The sequence below is a fragment of the Hevea brasiliensis genome, unplaced genomic scaffold, assembly GCF_030052815.1.
Source record: "Hevea brasiliensis isolate MT/VB/25A 57/8 unplaced genomic scaffold, ASM3005281v1 Scaf1, whole genome shotgun sequence".
Classification (NCBI taxonomy): domain Eukaryota; kingdom Viridiplantae; phylum Streptophyta; class Magnoliopsida; order Malpighiales; family Euphorbiaceae; genus Hevea; species Hevea brasiliensis.
This window is the reverse complement of record NW_026614585.1, coordinates 10,106,917-10,126,797: the sequence shown is the minus strand read 5'-3', so window position 1 is coordinate 10,126,797 and position 19,881 is coordinate 10,106,917. Positions and strand designations below refer to the sequence as shown.

The window sequence follows — 19,881 nt, the reverse complement described above, 5'->3', positions numbered from 1 at the left end:
ACACTGAAATTATACTGAAATTTTAATTTGATTCAATTCCTTGACAGAACTCAAACCAAAATCAAAACTGTACTTCCCTAATTTATATTATGTGTTTTAGTTGCCTAGCAATCTTCAGTTGATAGTTAGCACTTGGCAGCAGCAAAATACGTGCATACGGCTTAGTGGAGCACCACAAATAAGCTATTGACTTTGGCGTACAACCGAATAATAATATTGCTGCATATAATATTAAAGAATTTAGAGGATCATCAAAAACACACACGCAACATTCTTTTCTCAACCATTTATGGTAATTTAATTAGACACATTAGTTACATCTAATGATATGAACATATATCAATGCATATCATTGGTTAGTACAATGGTATTAAACATCTATAATTGTAGAAAATATATATATCAATGCATATCATTGGTTAGTATTAAACATCTATAATTGTAGAAAATATATATATCAATGCATATCATTGGTTAGTACAATGGTATTAAACATCTATAATTGTAGAATTTTTAGTTCGTAATCTCTTGAATTTAAAATTACAGATTAAATAATTGAGTTGAAAAAAAAAAAATATTTTAAAATAATAAGAGGGGCAAAAGAAGTCATGGACTAAAAAAATAAAAGGATAGATAGTAAATTTTTCAAAATAGATAGATTAAATAGTTAGTTTCATTAAAATATAGGGATTAAATAATAATTTTTCATATTAAATAGTTAGTTGAAGATTTTTGCGCGTAAATTGAATGAAGTGGCATGCATTTAGCTTCCTACCTCTATCTTTCTTTCAAAATATAACAAAGAAAGGTCACTCATCTCTATTTCTGTCAATATCATATATATTTTTCTCTCCATTTTTGGAGCCGTCCTCTCAGGGCCTCTGATTTCAGAGATTATTTCTGTTATCAAGTATCTATACATATGTGCTCTAATTGTTTCCTACGTTCTTGCCAGAAGGTAATATTTCTTTTTTCTCTTTTCATTTCTTCATTATGCATATCTAATTCTTGAATTCCTCAACCACCTCTAGCTACCCTTTTGATGATGGGTGCATGCATTTAAGACTATGGTTTTGTTTTATTGATTTATGTATTGGATGTGATGTTTAACTGATTAAATTGATAAGATGGGCTTGATGATCCCAATGCTTATAGAGTTAGGTTCGTAATTGATTTATAATGTGCTGATTTGATAGTATAATTTATATAGGTTAATTGCTTAAATTTTCAGGGTACTGATTTTTCATGTACTTCTTTTAAGTGTTTCAATCTTCTTAGCTGCATATGTCACTTTTAAGCCCATGCTTATGCATATGCGTTGTTTGTATCTTGGTTTCTATGATTTTTCACATGAGACTTTACATGCTTAAACATTTGTTATGTGTTGTTGGTTTTGATGTCTTGAAAGTGGATAGTGCAAGGACACATTTCTTTTCCTTTGGAATTTTCAGTTCTCTCATCTTTTCATCTGGTTTGTAGGCATGAAAATATTTCGTGAGGGGCAATTGTTTATTGGTGCTTCAACCTCCTGTTACTTTTAATTATCATCTCGAGTTGATAGGCTTTTCAGAATTTAATCATAGCAATGGCCGACCCTATGTCTGGGCCGCTTGATCGACAAATGATACCAGGTAAGCATTCAACCGAATATTTTTCATTGTTAGTCAAATGAGGAAGATGGACAGTGGGGCTTTTTAAAATGAAATTGTTATGGTTCCAACATCTCACTTTATTTATATGGAGAATTTGATGTGTGTAGATAAATTGTGGGGCTTTCTCCCCCCAAGAACTAGCTTCAAGTGGTAGTTCTCCTGAGGCACTTACAACTACAAGTTGCATTTGACATTTGATACAAACTTTATTGATGTTATATATTAATACATGTCCTAGTTTCTTAATGGGATCCTGCATATAAAATTCAAGTTCTTCAATAAAATCTTAGTTTATTGCCTCTGAATATTGATTAAGCAGGTCTGGAAAAATCCAGCATTGAGATCATTGAGGAAGAGAGGAAGACTAGGCTTGGATCTCTGAAGAAGAAGGCAATTAATGCCTCCAACAAGTTCAGGAATTCTTTTACAAAGAAGGGCCGCAGACATAGCAGAGTGATGTCTGTTGCAATTGATGATAACCTTGATGCAGAGGAATTACAAGCAGTGGATGCATTTCGTCAAGTACTTATCCTTGATGAGCTACTGCCTTCTAAGCATGATGATCACCATATGATGCTCAGGTCATTTTATTTTCCCTTTTCCAGTCGTTAATGACAGGTCATGTTGTGAATTTACTAGTACAATTTCTGCTTCGAATTTTGAATTCAACTAAACTAAAAGACTTGAAAATCTTTTGTTTCTCTTGGAGAAGGCAATGAAATGTTATTAGATTCCTTGCAGTTTGTACGAATTTCTATTCCAACAGAAAAGAGCATATCTTTAAATATGTTTCCAATGCCAATTTCCATTATTCAAATGCTGGACATGATCATTGTTATGAGAATTTCACGGACAGAGGGAAAGGGTATTTTCTTGTGCTAGCACATCATTAAGAACATTTTTAAAGAAAGATTCAGATGTAAATGTTATAGAGGTTTATGCATAATTGAGTTAATTCAGAACATTGTTGCATTAGGATTTATTTCCTTAAATTTAACCAGATGCTAGTTCAGTGTAAGTGGTAGTTTTTCACTTGTTTGGATAATAAAGAAAAGTACTTACGTTGTTAACTTATTGCATCATGATACAGATTTTTGAAGGCCAGAAAATTTGATATTGAAAAAGCAAAGCAAATGTGGTCTGATATGCTCCAGTGGAGGAAGGAATTTGGTACTGACACAATCATGGAGGTAATTAGATAAAAAAGCTTGAAAATATAGATTTAGAATGTTATTGTATAAGGCATCCACATAGTTCTGAGCTTCATTTGTCCTGTTTCTTTTTAGGACTTAGAGTTCCAGGAATTAGATGAAGTTGTGAAATACTATCCACAAGGATACCATGGGGTTGATAAGGAAGGACGACCTGTTTACATTGAAAAACTGGGTGAAGTTGATGCTAACAAGCTGCTGCAAGTCACGACTTTGGATCGATATGTGAAGTACCATGTGCGGGAATTTGAGAAAGCCTTCACTTATAAGCTCCCAGCTTGTTCAATTGCAGCAAAGATGCACGTTGACCAGAGCACCACCATTTTGGATGTGCAAGGAGTGGTATGTGAGGATTTTAACCGTTGAAGAATGCAAGAAAAGTTAAATTGTTTTTATAGCATCACATAATTTGTGAAATTGAAGCGCATTAAATTTCTTGTCTTACCTTTTGAGAATTCCAGCACTAACCAAATATCCATGACTTAGGGTCTCAAACACTTCAGCAAAACTGCAAGGGATCTTATCACGCGCATTCAAAAGATTGATGGTGACAATTACCCTGAGGTTCTCATTTCTTACATTATAAGTTTTTCTGTTTCCATTGGATGAATAATAGGTTTTTACTTTGCATGAAATTAATTGAAACTTTTTTATTTACAGACCCTAAACCGCATGTTCATCATCAATGGTGGTTCTGGTTTTAGGCTTCTATGGAACACTGTTAAGTCATTCCTTGACCCTAAGACTGCTTCCAAAATCCATGTAAGTATTCGACATCTCTTCATCTATGGATAGTGCTGCCTCCATTCTAGTAACGTCACAATTCCTAAATGAGTTTTTCGTCAGGTCCTGGGTGGCAAATATCAGAGCAAGTTGCTTGAAATAATTGATGCTTGGTAAGTTAATTCTTGATCGACTATAAGAGTATATTTTTTAAATTTCTTTACTGAAACTCTGTTTTCTGGACTGCAATCAGTGAGCTGCCAGAGTTTTTGGGTGGTACTTGTACTTGTGCTGATAAGGGTGGCTGTATGCGTTCTGATAAGGGTCCATGGAATGATCCTGAAATAATGAAGGTGGAACTGCTGCTCCTCATGCATTGTATTTGTTAATAGCATTTCCCTTCATTTATGGAGTATTGTATTTGTATAATAGGATGACTTAGAAAATGACAATATTTTCACTATGATGATCCAGATGGTTCAAAATGGTGTAGCCAAATGCAATAGGAGAACTTTGTCAGGAATTGAGGAGAAGACAATATCTGAAGATGAGAATGCATGCACGAAGGTGTTTTGTCCTTACCAGAGTCGTACTTCAATTTTCATGGGTTCAGGGCCCTCTCATTCTTTACATTTTAAATACACAAATGCAAATGCTTTTTAAACTTTACAAGTTTTTATGCCATTGATTGATTGCTTAACTTCCAATTTTCCCCATTTTTGCATAACAAGATGGAGAGAGGCGATTCTTTGGTTGTAGAAACAGCTGTGGATTTTGAGCATAAAAAATATCCAGGTCCTGAAAAAGTAAGTTTTCTGGATTTCTATCCGATATCAGTAATTCATATTAATGAGATCAAACTAGTATCAACTAGCTTACTTACATTGCACATAGCTTAAAAAACAAATTTAGTTTGCTAAAACTAAAATCTAGGAACTTTGTAAGTTCATTACATTGTAATTCTCTTTATATACTTGCAGTTTCCTATTAGCAAAAAGTGCAACATTACCAACAACTGTAACACCATTCCAATGGTTGACAAGTCTGTGGATGCTGCTTGGCCTACTAAAATGCAGCATGGATACAACATCTCTAAAGGTATGCAATTATTGATATGCATATGTTAAAATAATAGTTTATGCATATAAGATACTTTATAGCATAAATCTTATTTGAAGGACTTGTGCATCACTTAATTGTTTCAATGTTAACATAATTTCTTCGGTATTTAAGAACTAAGGCATTCTGCATTCTGCTGCCTTCCATGAATAACAAAATTACATTTCAAATGCTGCAAATCATTTTCCTGCAGGCGATGCTTGTAAGTCTGATGGAATAACCAATCCAATAATTAGTGGGTTTTTCGCCTTTGTGATGGGAATCATCACCATGGTTCGCATGACACGAAACATGCCAAGAAAACTTACTGAAGCTGCTATTTATGGCAGTCAGGCTTACTATGACAATGGAATGATGAAAAACCATGCAATGCCAGCACCATCCATCTCTACCGTTGAATACAAGAACATGATGATGCGCATGGCTGAAATGGAAGAGAAGTTGAATTTTCTCATCTCAAGAGCTGGTGCTATGCCTCCTGAGAAAGAGGAAATGCTGAATGCTGCTTTAAGACGCACTGATGTCCTGGAACAAGAGCTGTTAGCAACCAAGAAGGTATTTGCCTGATTTTCTTCAATTCTGTTGTCCAATGTACACATACAGGAAAAAAAAAAAAAAGAAGAAAAATGGCTTAGCCATAACTAATTTACAGGATCTATTGCCGGAAATGTTTGAGGTAATTTTATGTATTTCCCATTTCTTGTTTGTACAGGCACTTGAGGATGCAACTGCTAAACAGCAGGAACTCCTAGAATACATTGAAAAGAAAAAGAAGAAGAAGAAGGTATGCAAAAATTGACATATTTATAATGTTCTTGTGTTTGCTAGTTTAATCATGCACATGAAAATTCTAATCAAGTTCTTTCATATTTCAGTATTTTGTTTTTTGAATGATGAATCCATAACGCTAAGTGAGGTGAAAAGTGCTGGTTTTTCTGCAATGCTCCAAACGATAACTTGAGAACTTACTGATACTGGAGGCAATTAATTAGAAATCTTTGCCCCATATTTTGTTATTATTTAAAATCATTTTCAGCTTTGTGCAACTTTTGGTTTATTTTTCATAATTGTGCATGTTGGAATGATTATTGACTTTGGTTGATTTGAATGGATTGATCTTTTCCAGTTGCTTTAGAGTACAATAGGTGGGAATGGGTCGTTCAATAAAAAATGAAAGTTCTGGTTACGAGTAAGACAAATAAACTAGGAGGAAAGGATCCCTCTCCTAAAGATAAGATTGAAAATAGACTGAGATAACACAACAGAGTTCGTTGATCTCACAGTGTATTTATTTTCTCATGAAAAGTAAAAATTACCAACCCTCCACATAATTATGGGTTCTAGCAACTGAAAAAAAAATTTTTTTTTTTTTACCACATGATGGATAAATTTATCATAGTGACTTTTGGTATCAATCAATTAATCCATGTCCTTTGCCATTATGCTATAACTTAATAGAACACAAAAACTGTTTTCATTAAACTATTGAACCTTTTTTTTTTATTCCAAAAAATAGAAAGATTCAGCCTCTGACCACCAATCCGGGCCGAAACCGATAGTTCAAGTCCTAAGGATGTCCCCATAAAATGTTGACCCACCCATCCCAATCCAGTTCAGGGCTTTGAACCAGCCCCTAGCCGGATCTAGGTTCAGCACCTCTACACGAACAACAATCATACCACCACTACAAAGAATTCGGTTTTGTTTTCGTGGATCTCAACATGCTCAGTCCGGCAATGATTCTAGGGATTCAAAATCAAACACCATACTTTATGCAGAGCAGGCTTAATGTCTATACTTCTAGACTTTAGTTGTTCCAGTACACAACTTTCTTCATTGCCTATATAATAATAATAATAATAATAATAATAAATAACCTTACCATAGCTGTCACATACAAGCTCAGAAGTTACTCATGAGCATTTTCTTCCAAAATCTTAAGCAGAAATGAATCATGAGTCACGACCCATGTAGGCCACTCAAACACCTTCAGCAAGTCCATATTCTACAACTGTAAAATAAACGCAACTTTCTATTATTAACTGAAAAACATCAAGAATTTGTCGAGTCATATCCTCCAAGAAGACCCATTTTTATGGGAAAAGTGAAATGCACACCAGTACCCTGAATAAATAGTAGACAGGTAATCCTAAATCCTAAGCAACAGAAATGGGCAGCTGCTGACAGACCATTGTACAAAACTAAGCACCCAGATGATATGTAAAATCTATGAATATGCGGAGCCCTTAACAATTCTCACGTCCATTCATATTAGACAAATACATACACAAGGAAAAAGTGTAAAATTGGAAAAGCCAAACCTGAAACCACATGATTTAAGAGCAATAGTAGTCACACAATAATTTCCTTACAATAAGGTCTGTGTTCCTTTGCAATCAACATAAACTTGCATCAATTAGAAAGTGTAGCATGACCAACATCTGTGGTTGTATGTTAAAACACTTGTATAGAAACAGCAAATTTTAGTGCCGGCTGAGAAGTCACCAGATTCTCCCTCCATTGGCAAATCATCTTACCAGCAAAACTTCTTTTTCTGATATGTACAGAAAAACTGTCAGTAATACATCATACCAATTAAAAGAAACATGTACTTCCTCGGCCATATACAAATAAAAGAGACAGATTAATCTCCCTACCTGGTACTTGGCTTCTTCTTGACTGTCTATGTAAGCAAGCAATTCTTCTTGCTTCATTAAAGCTTCATGTAAAGCCTGCTCAGGAAGTACAAATGATCAACAACATATGCCTCTTTTAGAAAATGGAGTAAATATTGATGCTCCCCTTGATCCAGTAACTTAAATACAGAAAATAATGCAAAAAAGGAAAAGTTGCCCCAATACCGTGCAAAAGATACAAAACACAACTGCAACATCAAACATGAAAAAGGCGCAAAAATGCCCATCAATGAAGGAATAAGATATGGGAAATTTAACCATAAATCCTTTTTATATTCCTAGAAATCAGACAGCTAGAATATTAAGCCAATAGCAGTTCCCTTCATTGTATAACATTGGTTTCAAAACAGATTTTCCTGGCATTTTAAACGTTAGTCACTTATGATAAGTGATAAGATCACAGTGAAGTGTTTACCAGCAGGTGAAAATGTAAGCATTGTTGCTTTTCAAACAAATCACTTGGAACCTAACAAAGCCAAGGTACTGATTAAACATAATGAAACAAGATTTGTCACCAGGTTCCTAAACAGTCACTAGATTCATCATGAGGCAGACATAATTTGTAATTAGTATGAAAACTTCCAAAAAAAAATCCAATACTTTACATAAAAACTTAAATGACAGCTGATACATATGGGCTTGCACATTATGATCACCACTTAAGAGTGAAAGAGCCATAACAAGGTGATCACACATGATATTCTGTAATCGAGCAATTATACCTTTTTGGTAGCAATTAGCTCTGCTTCTAGGGCATCCACACGACAAACGGCAGCATTTAGCAATTCCTCTTTCTCATAAGGCATTTCTGACGGCTTTGCTTTAAGCGTATCCACTTTCTCTTCCAGCTCACCTAGCCTTTTCAGTACAGAGGTGAGGAGATCTGCATCAGTAAAAGCTGGAGTTGAAGGGGGATGAAATTCTTCCTGAGTTGCCTCCAGAGAAAGTTCAGGAGAACTTTGATCATCAGATGAAGCATGAGGAAGCCTCTTAGTTACACGAAACACCAATGTTCGGAAAAGAGTGAAAAGTGTCATGAAGAAAGCCATAACTGCTACCAAAATTCTAACTCGAATTCCTTCTGGAGTCTTTGGAGTGTCAGGCAGAGCAAGTGTAGCTGCATTGAAATTTTCATCTTCATTGTTTGCCAGGTTAAAGAAAAAGGAAAAGGACAATTTATCAATCAAAATAAGTGTACCATGCATCTGAAGTTGTATGCAACTGCACAGATTACAACTTATACCAGCATTAGTTAAGACAAAATGTTGGAATTGATGAAATTCCATCTTCCATTTTTAGGGGGAGTGTTATGGAAAGTCAATATTTGTATTTAGTTATATTCCTATTTAGTATAGGATTATCTTCCTAAATAGATATGATTTGTATTCCTAATTAGTAAAGTAATTATAACAGGTTTTATATTCCTAATTAACTAGAGTAGTTATAAGAGATCATTATATATAAATGTGCAAACTTTTATTTCATAGAATAATGAGAATAATAAAGATGTAGTCTCTTTGTTCTTTACTTCTCTTCTTTCGCCAATGAGCTATGCCACTTCCTTCCTCCGCTAAATCTATGATGCTCTGAAGGTTCCTGTATCCCTTGGCCTGAGGCTTAAATCAATCGTCTGAGACCATGTAGATTCAGAGATGACAGTAGTGAAGAGGTTTCCCTTTTTCTTCAGTTGGTATCTAAACCATTCATGGTGTCAAAAGTTGGGATATCCTTTGTGTTTCTTGCCATTCTTGGTTCTGCATGTCGTCTCCTGTGGGGTAGCTTGTTTAGCAGTAGTTCTCTATTGAGGGTTGTTGTTCCTTCCCTAATCGGGTCATGGTATTCAGGTTGAATACCCGTTGCAGTCTAGGGTTGTTGTTTCTAATCTTGGGCCTGCCCTTGGATGAGTTTAGTGAGGCTAATTGTATGTACACTTTTTACTGTAATAGGCCTCAGGCCCTTTTAATCAATGAAATAGATCTACCTTCCAATAAAAAAAATTAAGAATACAAATCATATCTATTTAATAGTATAAATCCTATGCTAAATAGAAATATAACTAAATACAAATATTGACTTTTCATAACTCCCCCTTAAAATGAAGCAAGGAATCTCATCAATTCCAACACTCCCCCTTGATGAGATTATAAATTTGGTACAGGTCTTGTTTCTAAATTTTTTTTTTATGAGATTCTTCTTAGACGACTGTAGCAGGTCTAGTGATCCCTCAGGTTCAACCACAAAGTAACAGTACTGTACCAAATTTAGAAACACCAACATAAAGGCTCGAACACCCAAAAAAAAAAAAAACTCTCCAAAAGCAATGCCAGCAAGGAAACATCAACACAAAGCAGCTCATAGGGTTGCCCTTACCTCTCCAAAAGCGATAACGATGAGGAAACACCAAAACAATAGGTGAATCTTTACCCAAACAACCCATATGGCTGCAATACAGTAGCTGTCCAAACTTCAACAAACCTTCAAAGGGAGTTTCAAAATGGGGCAGTAGCTTACAGGGCTTGAATCCCTTCTTCAAGATGACCCAAAACTCTAGAAACTGTCTGAGAGACACCAGCTAGCCTCAATAACTAACAGAGCCCCAAAGTGAGCACTAATAAAATTCAAAAGCAAAACACAAACAGACTTGGGAATACACCCTCAAAATTACTCCAAATACACACTAGAACCTTCAAAGGATTACCGACAGAAGCTCACCTACACAAACGAGGATCAACAATTTCCTTAGAAGTTGCAGCAATAGGAAACAAAATACTGACCTCAATCAATAAACAAGCATAACTAAGACAGAGGCAATGATACCCAAAACAGCGCACAGGACTACAACACCCACTCCAACACCAACGCCAGTACCAAAACAACACAACAAAAACAAGTACCTGAAAACAAAAGTGTACCAATTCTCAAAGTACCAACAAAAGTGTAACCAACCAAAATAGAACTTAAATAGAGAGCTAGAAAGTCCCGAGGGAGAACCTGTGTTGGACCAGAAAATTCCAAAACTAGAAATTGGGCAATGCACCAATAGAACCCAAAAAAAAAATAAATAAATAAATATTGAAGCTTATCCAAGTCCCACAAATAGAAAATTGGAAATACCACCACTGAACCAAGAAATTATTACTGTAGCTGGCCAGACCCTTTAAAACAGGACCTTGTCGCAGCAAAGTAGAAAAAAACAGACCCAAGACTTAAAACCCTCACCAAACTGCACCAAATCAACCAGTAGCTTATAGGAATGCTGCACAAACTCCGAGGCGATGTCAGGAAGACAAGCCAAAGGACAGGAGGTGCATTACCCAATCTCAGTCGCCAGGGAGTGAAATAGTGAAGAAAAACAAAAGTGGCGTGTGAGGGCCACTCGCCGGACGTCCGATGACCAGATCTTGATGGCAGGCTGATCGACGGCCTAGAGGTCCTTTGGGACAGGCAGTGAGACAAACAACTAACCCTAGGTACGTGATATAAACAACCCAGTAGGTATGAACTCAAAAAATTGATGAGAAGACTTGAAACAGGGCAGAGACTTAAGGGGGAAATATGTGGATAACAGAATGCGGGGGAGAAAATTCAAAAATAAAATTTCCAAAATTTTATCTAGGCTCTGATACCATATTGAGAATTATGGACCCATGAGTGTGAACATCAAATTGGTAGGCTATATGTTTAACTGGGCTTGAAATTGGGCTCCCCATCACCAAAATGACCTAAGCCATTTTGGTTTGGTTTGCCAACACTTATATGACCTTTAGTTTTCTTGTACATTGCCGATGTGGGACTTATTGCCACAATTGATATTCCAACACAAAATAACAATTCTCCTAGTACTAGGTGTTGAAAACTTTTATGAATGAGGGGGAAAAAAAAGCTGGCAGCCAGTAAGAACTAAGAATGAATCAGTCCATAAGTTGGCAAGAGAGATACAGACAATGACAATGAAAATTGTTTGAAGATGGCCATATAAACCACAACTAACTCAACCAAATGCCCTAGGATGAAAGTAGTAACCTAGAAAGAAGTAGATCTTCTCTCCTTTAACCTTGAACCATCTTTTGAGTATATGGAACCATGAGCTGTTGGCCCTAAAAACAGCATAATTAATAGGGCATATTTCCCACAGAACTTGTGGAGACATGGAGCAATTTTAAGAGCCCAATGACAGATTTAAGAAAGCTCAATGAAAGCAGAAAGCACTAACCTTTGGAAACAGAAGGCCTCTGGACGGATGATTGCTTTTTCCAACCACCATCAACAGCTTTGTCAACCATAGGAACATATTCATCATACCCTGAGAATTTACCAACATAGCTTGCCTTTCCAACCACCTTACCCTGGAAATGCAAGAAAGCAGAGTAAAATGAAAAACTTCCACAAAAAAAAGGGACTGACTGAACTGACTTGGTTAGTTAATTACTGTAATTTAAATACTTATTTTACACAATTCTCTTTCCTTCTTTCTTTCTTTTTTTTTTTTTTAATTTTTTTAGTATTGTCACTGTATCCATATATATATATATATATTGCAAATATGCTTTGTCAATTTGCAACTGACTGAAGTAGAAATGTCTAAAAGAGAGTGCACCAGCTATTAGCAAGAAAAAATAGTGCATGAGAAATTTTACTAAATAATTGTTCTCATATTAGTTGAATTCATTCAAAAAGTGAAATTTAAGGAGCAAAAGGGAAGGGATGCATCTTTTTTCAGATAATTCAATATTTGATCCTTCAAATTACTAATGCAAATTAAATTTTGAATCACAACAGCATAAATGGCTAACACATTTAGCATAAAGAATGTATTAAGAATTTAAAACATCAAACATACTTCTTCACGAACAGGAGTCAGTCGAAGATGAGAAAAACTCTTCAGTGCTTTTGGGGAGGCAATATCTTCGGCTTCAGATCCTGACTCAGCAGTGGATGTATCACTACCTCTGACATGCTACAAAATATCCAGTGAAGCTAATCATAAGGAAACAGAAGATTTCCACGTCCATATGAAACTGATGAACATGGAGAATGTCTTACCACAGGATAACGTGGCTTAGCATAAGCAATGACCTTCCCCTCACTGTTTAGAACTTTTACAACCTGATGAGCACGACGTGCTTCACCATTAAGAACCATCTACAACAAAATAAAAGCAAGCAACTGACTGTTTCTTGATTTCAAAGGTATAAATCATGTTATAAAATAAAATAAAATAAATAGAGTGCAGAGCATGTAACACATCACGTATAGAAAATATCAGGCTAATAACCTTCAATACTTCTGGGTTTTTCCATGGTCCCTTATCTGACCGAAGGCAACCTCCCTGATCTGCACACGCACAGGTACCACCAAGAAATTCTGGCAACTCACTGCAGGAATTGTAAACTTCTTGTAATATTTGAATAATTAGAAAGTCTGACCACTGGAAGCAGGGGGAAAAGTTGAAGAAGAATTTTACAGATGTATTTATATTAAAACGCATGTATGATGTATTATCGCCATATCTAGCTCCTTTTACCTGGCATCAATTATCTCAAGCAATTTACTCTGATACTTGTTCCCAAGAACCTAAATGAATTCCACCAAAAAGAATATTTAATAAATTATCAACAAGCAGACAACAGCAATGCTTTCAATTTACAGAAAAGAAAAATTTTACATACATGAATCTTGGAGGTGGTTTTGGGATCTAGAAAAGTCTTTACAGTGTTCCATAGCAGTCTAAATCCAGGACCAGCATTGATAATGAACATTTGGTGGAGTGTCTGCATTGATTAAAGAAGAACAAAAATTCAGATTGATAATGTTCCATGATTATCTCTCTCCCTGATAATGATACCAGAATTTGTGCCTGCACAACTTTAAGAATTTATCACTTCGTGTAAAATGAGATATCAAACCTCAGGGTAATTGTCACCATCAATTTTCTGCAGTCGCATAATGAGGTCCCGTGCGTTCTTGGTGAAGTTCTTAAGACCCTGAACGATTAATGATGAAAAAAAGAGAAATGAAGAATCATATATTTTGAAAACCCAGCTATGCACTCTGTAATAAGATATGCTACATACCACTCCTTGAACGTCTAAAATTGTTGTGCTTGAATCTATATGCCTCTTTGCAGCAATGGTACAAGCAGGAAACTTTATTGCAAAGCTTTTCTCAAACTCCCGCACATGGTATTTTATATACCGATCCATAGTTGTAGCATGCATAAGTTTATGCGGATCAACTTTTCCCAATCTTTCAATGTAAACAGGTCTCCCTTCTTTATCCACACCATGATTACCATGGGGGTAATACATCAAAACTTCATTTAACTCTTTAAATTCAAAATCCTGAAAACAACAAACACAATGAAATAAGAAAAAGGTTCGAGAGGATCAAGGGCCACAGCAATTCAATGAAATGGTCAAGTATATAACCTCCATAATAGTATCAGCACCAAATTCCTTCCTCCATTGAAGCATGTCGGCCCACATGTGTTTTGCTTTTTCAATGTCAAACTTCCTTGCTTTCAAGAACCTGCGACATTAGAAGACTTGAAGTTGTTACTATCTACTGACAAGAAGTAATACAAGGCAGGGGTCTCATATCTGCTTACCTCAACAACATATGATAATTGTCATGTCTTTCTGGTAGTAATTCTTCCATGATCAATGTCTGACGGAATTCATCAACAGCCCGCAGTTCCTCAACATCCCGAACATCCTCAATTGAAACAGAGCTGACTCTACCATCACTCTTTCTTCTACTGCTCTTTTTCTTCAGAGAATGCCTGAATTTAGTGGATGCATTAATTGCTTTCTTTTTCAATGATCCAATTCTAGTTCGCCTCTCATCCTCAGAGTTTTCAAAATCAGATTTTCTCTCTCTTCTTTCATCACTTCCTGAGAATCCCTCAAAGCCTGGCATATAAAAATTAAACAAATAACATAGTGTTATCATCAGAACTGAATCAACAAACTACAACAAAATACAAAGTGCATTGATATAGACAGTTTATGGTGATTGAAACTTGGAAGACAAACACCAGTAGTAACTACCAAGTCCCAACACATTAAAAATTTTCGACTTTTTCTATGCCATATCAAAATTGATGGCAATAAAGTTTACAAAAGTTCTAGTTCTACTTAGTATAGTAACCAAAATTTCCTTTGGGAATTGAATCAATTAACCAAAAAAAAAAAAAAAGGACAGCACTAAAATTTTTATTAAAAAAATCCCAAATTGAGCTAAAAATGGTGATAATCCCAACATTCTAAAAAAAACCTACGAAAATACAGTTCAGTTTTTTTTTTTTTGAAAAAAAAAACTTAAAAAAAAAGGAGAACCAAACTGAGGTTCTTATTTCTTTCTGCAAACTTTCTCAGCAACCGAACAGTAACAGAGTACAGTGAAACCCTAGTATGAGCCAAATTAGCGAATAAACAAACAAAATCTCAATTACAAATGACCAAAACAGAATAAACAATGAGTCATGAAAAGTAAAACGCATCACTCACAAGGTCTCGCGAAGCGATCCAGTGGGCCCGACATCTCCCCGGCTTCAGCACGCAATTGGAGGCACCAAACTACTTCTCTCTGTCTATCCGTTCAATTCCACTCGAACAAACACTCAATTGCGCCTCAACAACAACAATGCACCCTACAAAAACACCACATTTCTCATGAAAAACCCGAATTCAACTCAAAATCAATAGAACTAAAAATAAACAAAATTTAAGAAAAAGAAAAAAAAGGGACCTGGCGGGTAAGATAAAAGTCGACGCGAATCACGAGGGAGATCGGATGATCAGAAATGCATATCGTCGGGAATATTAAGAGAGGTCGAAGCAACGGAAATAGAGTAGAGCCAGAGATGATTGTTGAAATTAAATTAAAATAGAATAAATTAAATTCGCAGAGGAAACGACGGCTAACGCGATCGTTTCTGGGGAGAGAAGTAGACAGAGGCAGTGAGAGCGGGTTTATAGAAGGAGACCTAATTGGGTGGATGTGGGGTCCAGAATTTTTTCGGGTTTTGGGCCGGAAGTTCCACGTGGCGAATGGACGTATTAGATGAAGAATTCGCCGGCGGTAGATTTTGAAATGGATATACTACAATAAATACATTTTCCTATGAACACAAGATGACGTTGTTAGAAAGAATAAAAATTATTATCCACCACAGTAATAGTCTTTTAAAGTAAGCAATACCCCCAACATGAGCCACGGACACGTAATCTCTCATGTAGATGGATGATCTTTCCATATCTCATGTCAATTATATATAAATAATTTATATTAATAAATATATTTTAATAATTTTAAATACATTATAATATTATTACATATAAATATATAATTAATTATATAATATTTTAAAAAAAAAAATAATTAATATAAATATCCATCTAATTAATTAATATATTAATATTTCTCTTTTATTAATGCAAGATATTGCTTTATAGGCAGTATAAAGTTAGTTATATGGTAGAAATTTTTAAAAAGGTCATAATTATAAAATAAAAGTAAAATATAGATTTACATGGAAATAAATTAAAATTTAGATTTAGTTGTGATTAATGATTTTTCTTAGTGTTGATATGCAATAAAAATTACCTAAAATCCCTTATATGTTGTACATTTACTTAGTTTTTAAAATTAATATTTATCAATTATTTTTTTTATTGAAGATAAATACATATACACAGAATTCAGAAAAGGGACATATTTTTCAATTAATTTATATTACTCATCTTTTTTTTTTCATAATTCAGTTGTTAAAAAAATTAATTTTATTTAACATTTGTCTGATGTTGTAATTGATTTCTTTAATTTATTCATATTTTAATTATACTTTTTGTCACGACCCAAAATTCTGAATCGTGACCGGCGCATAATTTAAGTATTCTTAAATCATGCAAGCCTTATCAGAGTATCTTGAATGAATATATTGTCACTTACTAATATCAAAAATAGACAAAATGCTGAATAAACATCATAAATATCCCATAAGTAAACTGCGAAGTCTCTACAGATTTCAAATAAAAACTTAAACTGTTCAATAAACTAAACTAATTATTAGCCCGAGAAAATATGAATTCGGGCATACCATGAGAACAAATCAAAGTTGTCCCTCTCCAGAAAATGGACTGCATATTTGGATCACCGCAGAATTCAACCGATCCAAAACAGGATGCATGACAGAAAACGTGGTTTGAGCTAGATGCTCAGTGAATGATAATTATAACACACAACGAAATAGGAACAGGCAGACGCTTGATTAATTTCACAATAAATTTTCTATTCAATAAAATCATGCTCATGCTGTCAAAATCATTAATAAAATAACTTCATAAAACATATATATAAAATAAATTCATTCAATAAAAATTTTATGGTATAGTGCACCAGGGTGATGATACCCCACATCACCAAAGGCCAGATGGTAAGCGCTACCAGATATCAGATACCTTCCTCCTCCTTCACAGATATCAATGCATATGATACTAATGCAAACCATAAACTGCAATGATGCATGACTCGACAATGCAACCTAATACCGTGATAGTCCACACGGCGGGGCCAGATAACAGAAACAGATACTGGGCACAGGTACCAATTCAAAACAGAAAATCAATTTATACAAATCAATCAAAATCAATAAAAAATTTCAAATAGCAAATAATAACTGATAGTGCAATTCCAATAGTGTATTTCAATAGTTTCAGAGAGTTAATAAAATCAAATCAATCTCAAATCAATTCAATAAAATCAAATCAATCTCAAATCAATTTAGTAACACATCGATAAATTTTATAGTCAAATATCAATCAATATAAATACATTAAAGGCCTGTTCCCGGAATCCTAATGGGTCTAATGCAGAGATAGTTGGCAAAATCAATTATTTAATCACAATCGAGATAAAATTCAATAACAAAATAAAATTCTAGAAAATCACATATAAAATCATTGTTAAAATATTGATTTAAAATTTCATTTAATAACAACTTAATGCTAAGAAATTTTAAAAGGGACAAAAACGGTGCCATGTACTATAATTGCCACTCACCTGGATCCTTCAAGACAATAATTATTTTCAATGGAAGAGAGACAATTTTAACTGACTGATTGAATATTTGAATCTCCTACATACCCAAAATATAAAAGAAAAATATTAAATAATAATAAAATAAAATAACTTATATATATATATAATCTAAATTTAAAGATATTATCTCACAGTAATTATGATCAATCCAATTCAATACTAATGATCAAAGAAAAAAAAAATAAATTTCTAGGGTAGTTGTAACAAATCAATGAAAGAAAATAAAATCAAATCCATCCATTATTGAATAAAAATGAGAATTTTTACCTTGAAAACAGAATCGAATGTGATAAATAGAGAAGGAAAAACTTAGGGATTCTTTGTTTGAGAGTATTTGATAGAAAAAAGGGGTGACAAACAGGTTTTGAGAGCAAAGTTTACCAGAAGAGATGATTAGGGTATATATATATTTCAAGAGTTCTATTAGGTGTAGAATGGGATAAGAGTTATTATTGAACTGGGTTGTTCAGATTGCAGGTATATATTTAATTTCAAAAATAATATATATATCTAAAAATAAATAAGCAGACCATCTAATAAAATATATATATTTTTATAAATATATTAAATTATTGTTAGCTAATTAAAATAAAATAATAATAAATAATAAATATATATGGGTTTTCACATACTTCTCCCCTTAAAAAAAATTCGGTCCCCGAATTTGAATAGACAAAATTCTAACCTGAAGAATCAAATAAGTGAGGATATTTGGCTTGCATTTTAGATTCTGCCTCTCATGTGGCGTCACTACTTGAATGATTATGCCACAAGACTTTGACCAAAGCCACTTCTTTATACATGAGTTTCCTAATTAGTCGATCTAAAATCTTTACTGGTTGCTCCTCATATGACATATCATCCCTAAATTGCATGGTTTGAGGTTGTAAAACATGAGATGGGTCTGGTACATACTTCCTAAGCATCGAAATATGGAAAACTGGATGTACATGTGCAAAACCAGGTGGAAGGGCTAAACGGTAAGCAACTGCTCCAATTCTCTCCAAAATTTCAAATGGACCAACAAAACGAGGGCTAAGCTTCCCTTTCTTCCCAAACCTCATGATTCCTTTCATAGGGGAAACTCTCAGAAATACATGATCACCAATCATAAATTCTACATCTTTACGCTTAGGGTCAGCATAACTTCTCTGTCGACTTTGAGCAGTCAAAAGTCGATCACGAATTAGTCGAACCTTCTCTGAAGTTAATTGTATCAACTTTGGTCTAGTAAGCCTTTTTTCTCCAGCTTCATCCCAACAAACCGGTGACCTACACTTTCGACCATATAATGCCTCATATGGAGCCATCTCTATACTTGCCTGATAACTGTTATTATAAGCAAACTCCACTAAAGGCAAGTGATGATCCCAACAGCCACCAAAATCCATAACGCATGCACGAAGCATGTCCTCTAATGTCTGTATGGTCTTTTCTGACTGTCCATCCGTCTGAGGTAAAAAGCAGTACTAAAGTCTACTCGTGTTCCTAAACCTTCTTGGAATTTCTTCCAAAATCGAGAAGTAAACTGAGTACTACGATCAGAGACAATGGAAACTGGAACTCCATGAAGACTAACAATCTTGTTTATATACAACTGTGCAAGTTTAGCAAAGTCATATGTAGTCTTCACAGGAAGGAAATGAGCAGATTTTGTCAATCTGTCCACTATCACCCAAATTGCATTGTAACCACCTCGTGTACTAGGTAAACCCACAACAAAGTCCATGGCAATATGCTCCCACTTCCACTCGGGAATAGGCAATGGTTGAAGTAACCTGATGGTCTCGATGTTCGCCTTAACTCACGACAAGTCAAACATTTAGCAACAAATTCTGCAATATCCCTCTTCATGCCACCCCACCAATAATGCTCCCTTAAATCACGGTACATCTTAGTTGAACCTGGGTGTACTGTGTAAGCAGAATGGTGTGCCTCCTCCATGATTTCTCTTCTCAACTTATCAACATTGGGGACACAAAGTCTAGTGCCATAACTAAGAACTCCATCATTATTCAACATGAACCCTTGAGCTTGGCCTTGATGAATACTATCTATAATCACACACAGCTGAGAATCCCTCTTCTGGGCAGCCTTAATTTGATCAATCAAGATAGGCCTAACTCGAAAATGTGCTAAGAATGATCCAGCTATGATTTTAAACTCTACTCCCTGATCTAGCAACCCATGTAATTCACCAATCAGAGGACTCATCTTGGTAGATATATGGGCTAAACTACCAGAAGACTTCCTGCTTAGAGCATCAGCCACTACATTAGCTTTTCCAGGATGATACTGTATGGTGCAATCATAATCCTTCAGCAATTCTACCCATCTCCTTTGCCTAAGATTAAGATCACGTTGGTCAAATATGTATTT

The 19,881-nt window shown here is 34.8% G+C and overlaps 2 protein-coding genes across 4 annotated transcripts; one reads left to right on the top strand and one right to left on the bottom strand.

The window, feature by feature from the left end:
* The first annotated feature begins 798 nt into the window (after positions 1–798).
* On the top strand, positions 799–5,830 carry LOC110652365 (phosphatidylinositol/phosphatidylcholine transfer protein SFH3). 3 transcript variants are annotated; one of them, XM_058141432.1, is made up of 15 exons: positions 799–958; positions 1,480–1,631; positions 1,972–2,233; positions 2,743–2,842; positions 2,939–3,205; positions 3,350–3,427; positions 3,524–3,625; positions 3,710–3,759; positions 3,840–3,939; positions 4,061–4,153; positions 4,318–4,392; positions 4,567–4,684; positions 4,899–5,260; positions 5,418–5,489; positions 5,581–5,830. In XM_058141432.1, the coding sequence occupies exons 2-15, from the start codon at positions 1,586–1,588 to the stop codon at positions 5,593–5,595; spliced, it is 1,740 nt and encodes a 579-aa protein (XP_057997415.1). In that variant the 5' UTR covers positions 799–958; positions 1,480–1,585; the 3' UTR covers positions 5,596–5,830. The 3 variants fall into 3 exon arrangements, with proteins under 3 accessions (XP_057997415.1, XP_057997417.1, XP_057997416.1); XM_058141434.1 differs by lacking the exon at positions 799–958 and adding an exon at positions 1,146–1,161; XM_058141433.1 differs by lacking the exon at positions 799–958 and adding an exon at positions 1,163–1,232.
* A 1,121-nt stretch (positions 5,831–6,951) lies between these two features.
* Positions 6,952–15,402, bottom strand: LOC110651272 (phosphatidylinositol/phosphatidylcholine transfer protein SFH8). The gene is made up of 15 exons (XM_058141431.1): positions 15,151–15,402; positions 14,910–15,052; positions 14,009–14,312; positions 13,830–13,929; positions 13,476–13,742; positions 13,308–13,385; positions 13,071–13,172; positions 12,926–12,975; positions 12,677–12,776; positions 12,445–12,543; positions 12,242–12,358; positions 11,615–11,747; positions 8,124–8,518; positions 7,363–7,437; positions 6,952–7,259 (listed from the first exon to the last, which is right to left on the bottom strand). Exons 2-15 carry the CDS (start codon positions 14,941–14,943, stop codon positions 7,239–7,241), a joined length of 1,875 nt encoding a protein of 624 aa, XP_057997414.1. The 5' UTR covers positions 14,944–15,052; positions 15,151–15,402; the 3' UTR covers positions 6,952–7,238.
* Between the last annotated feature and the right edge of the window lie 4,479 nt (positions 15,403–19,881).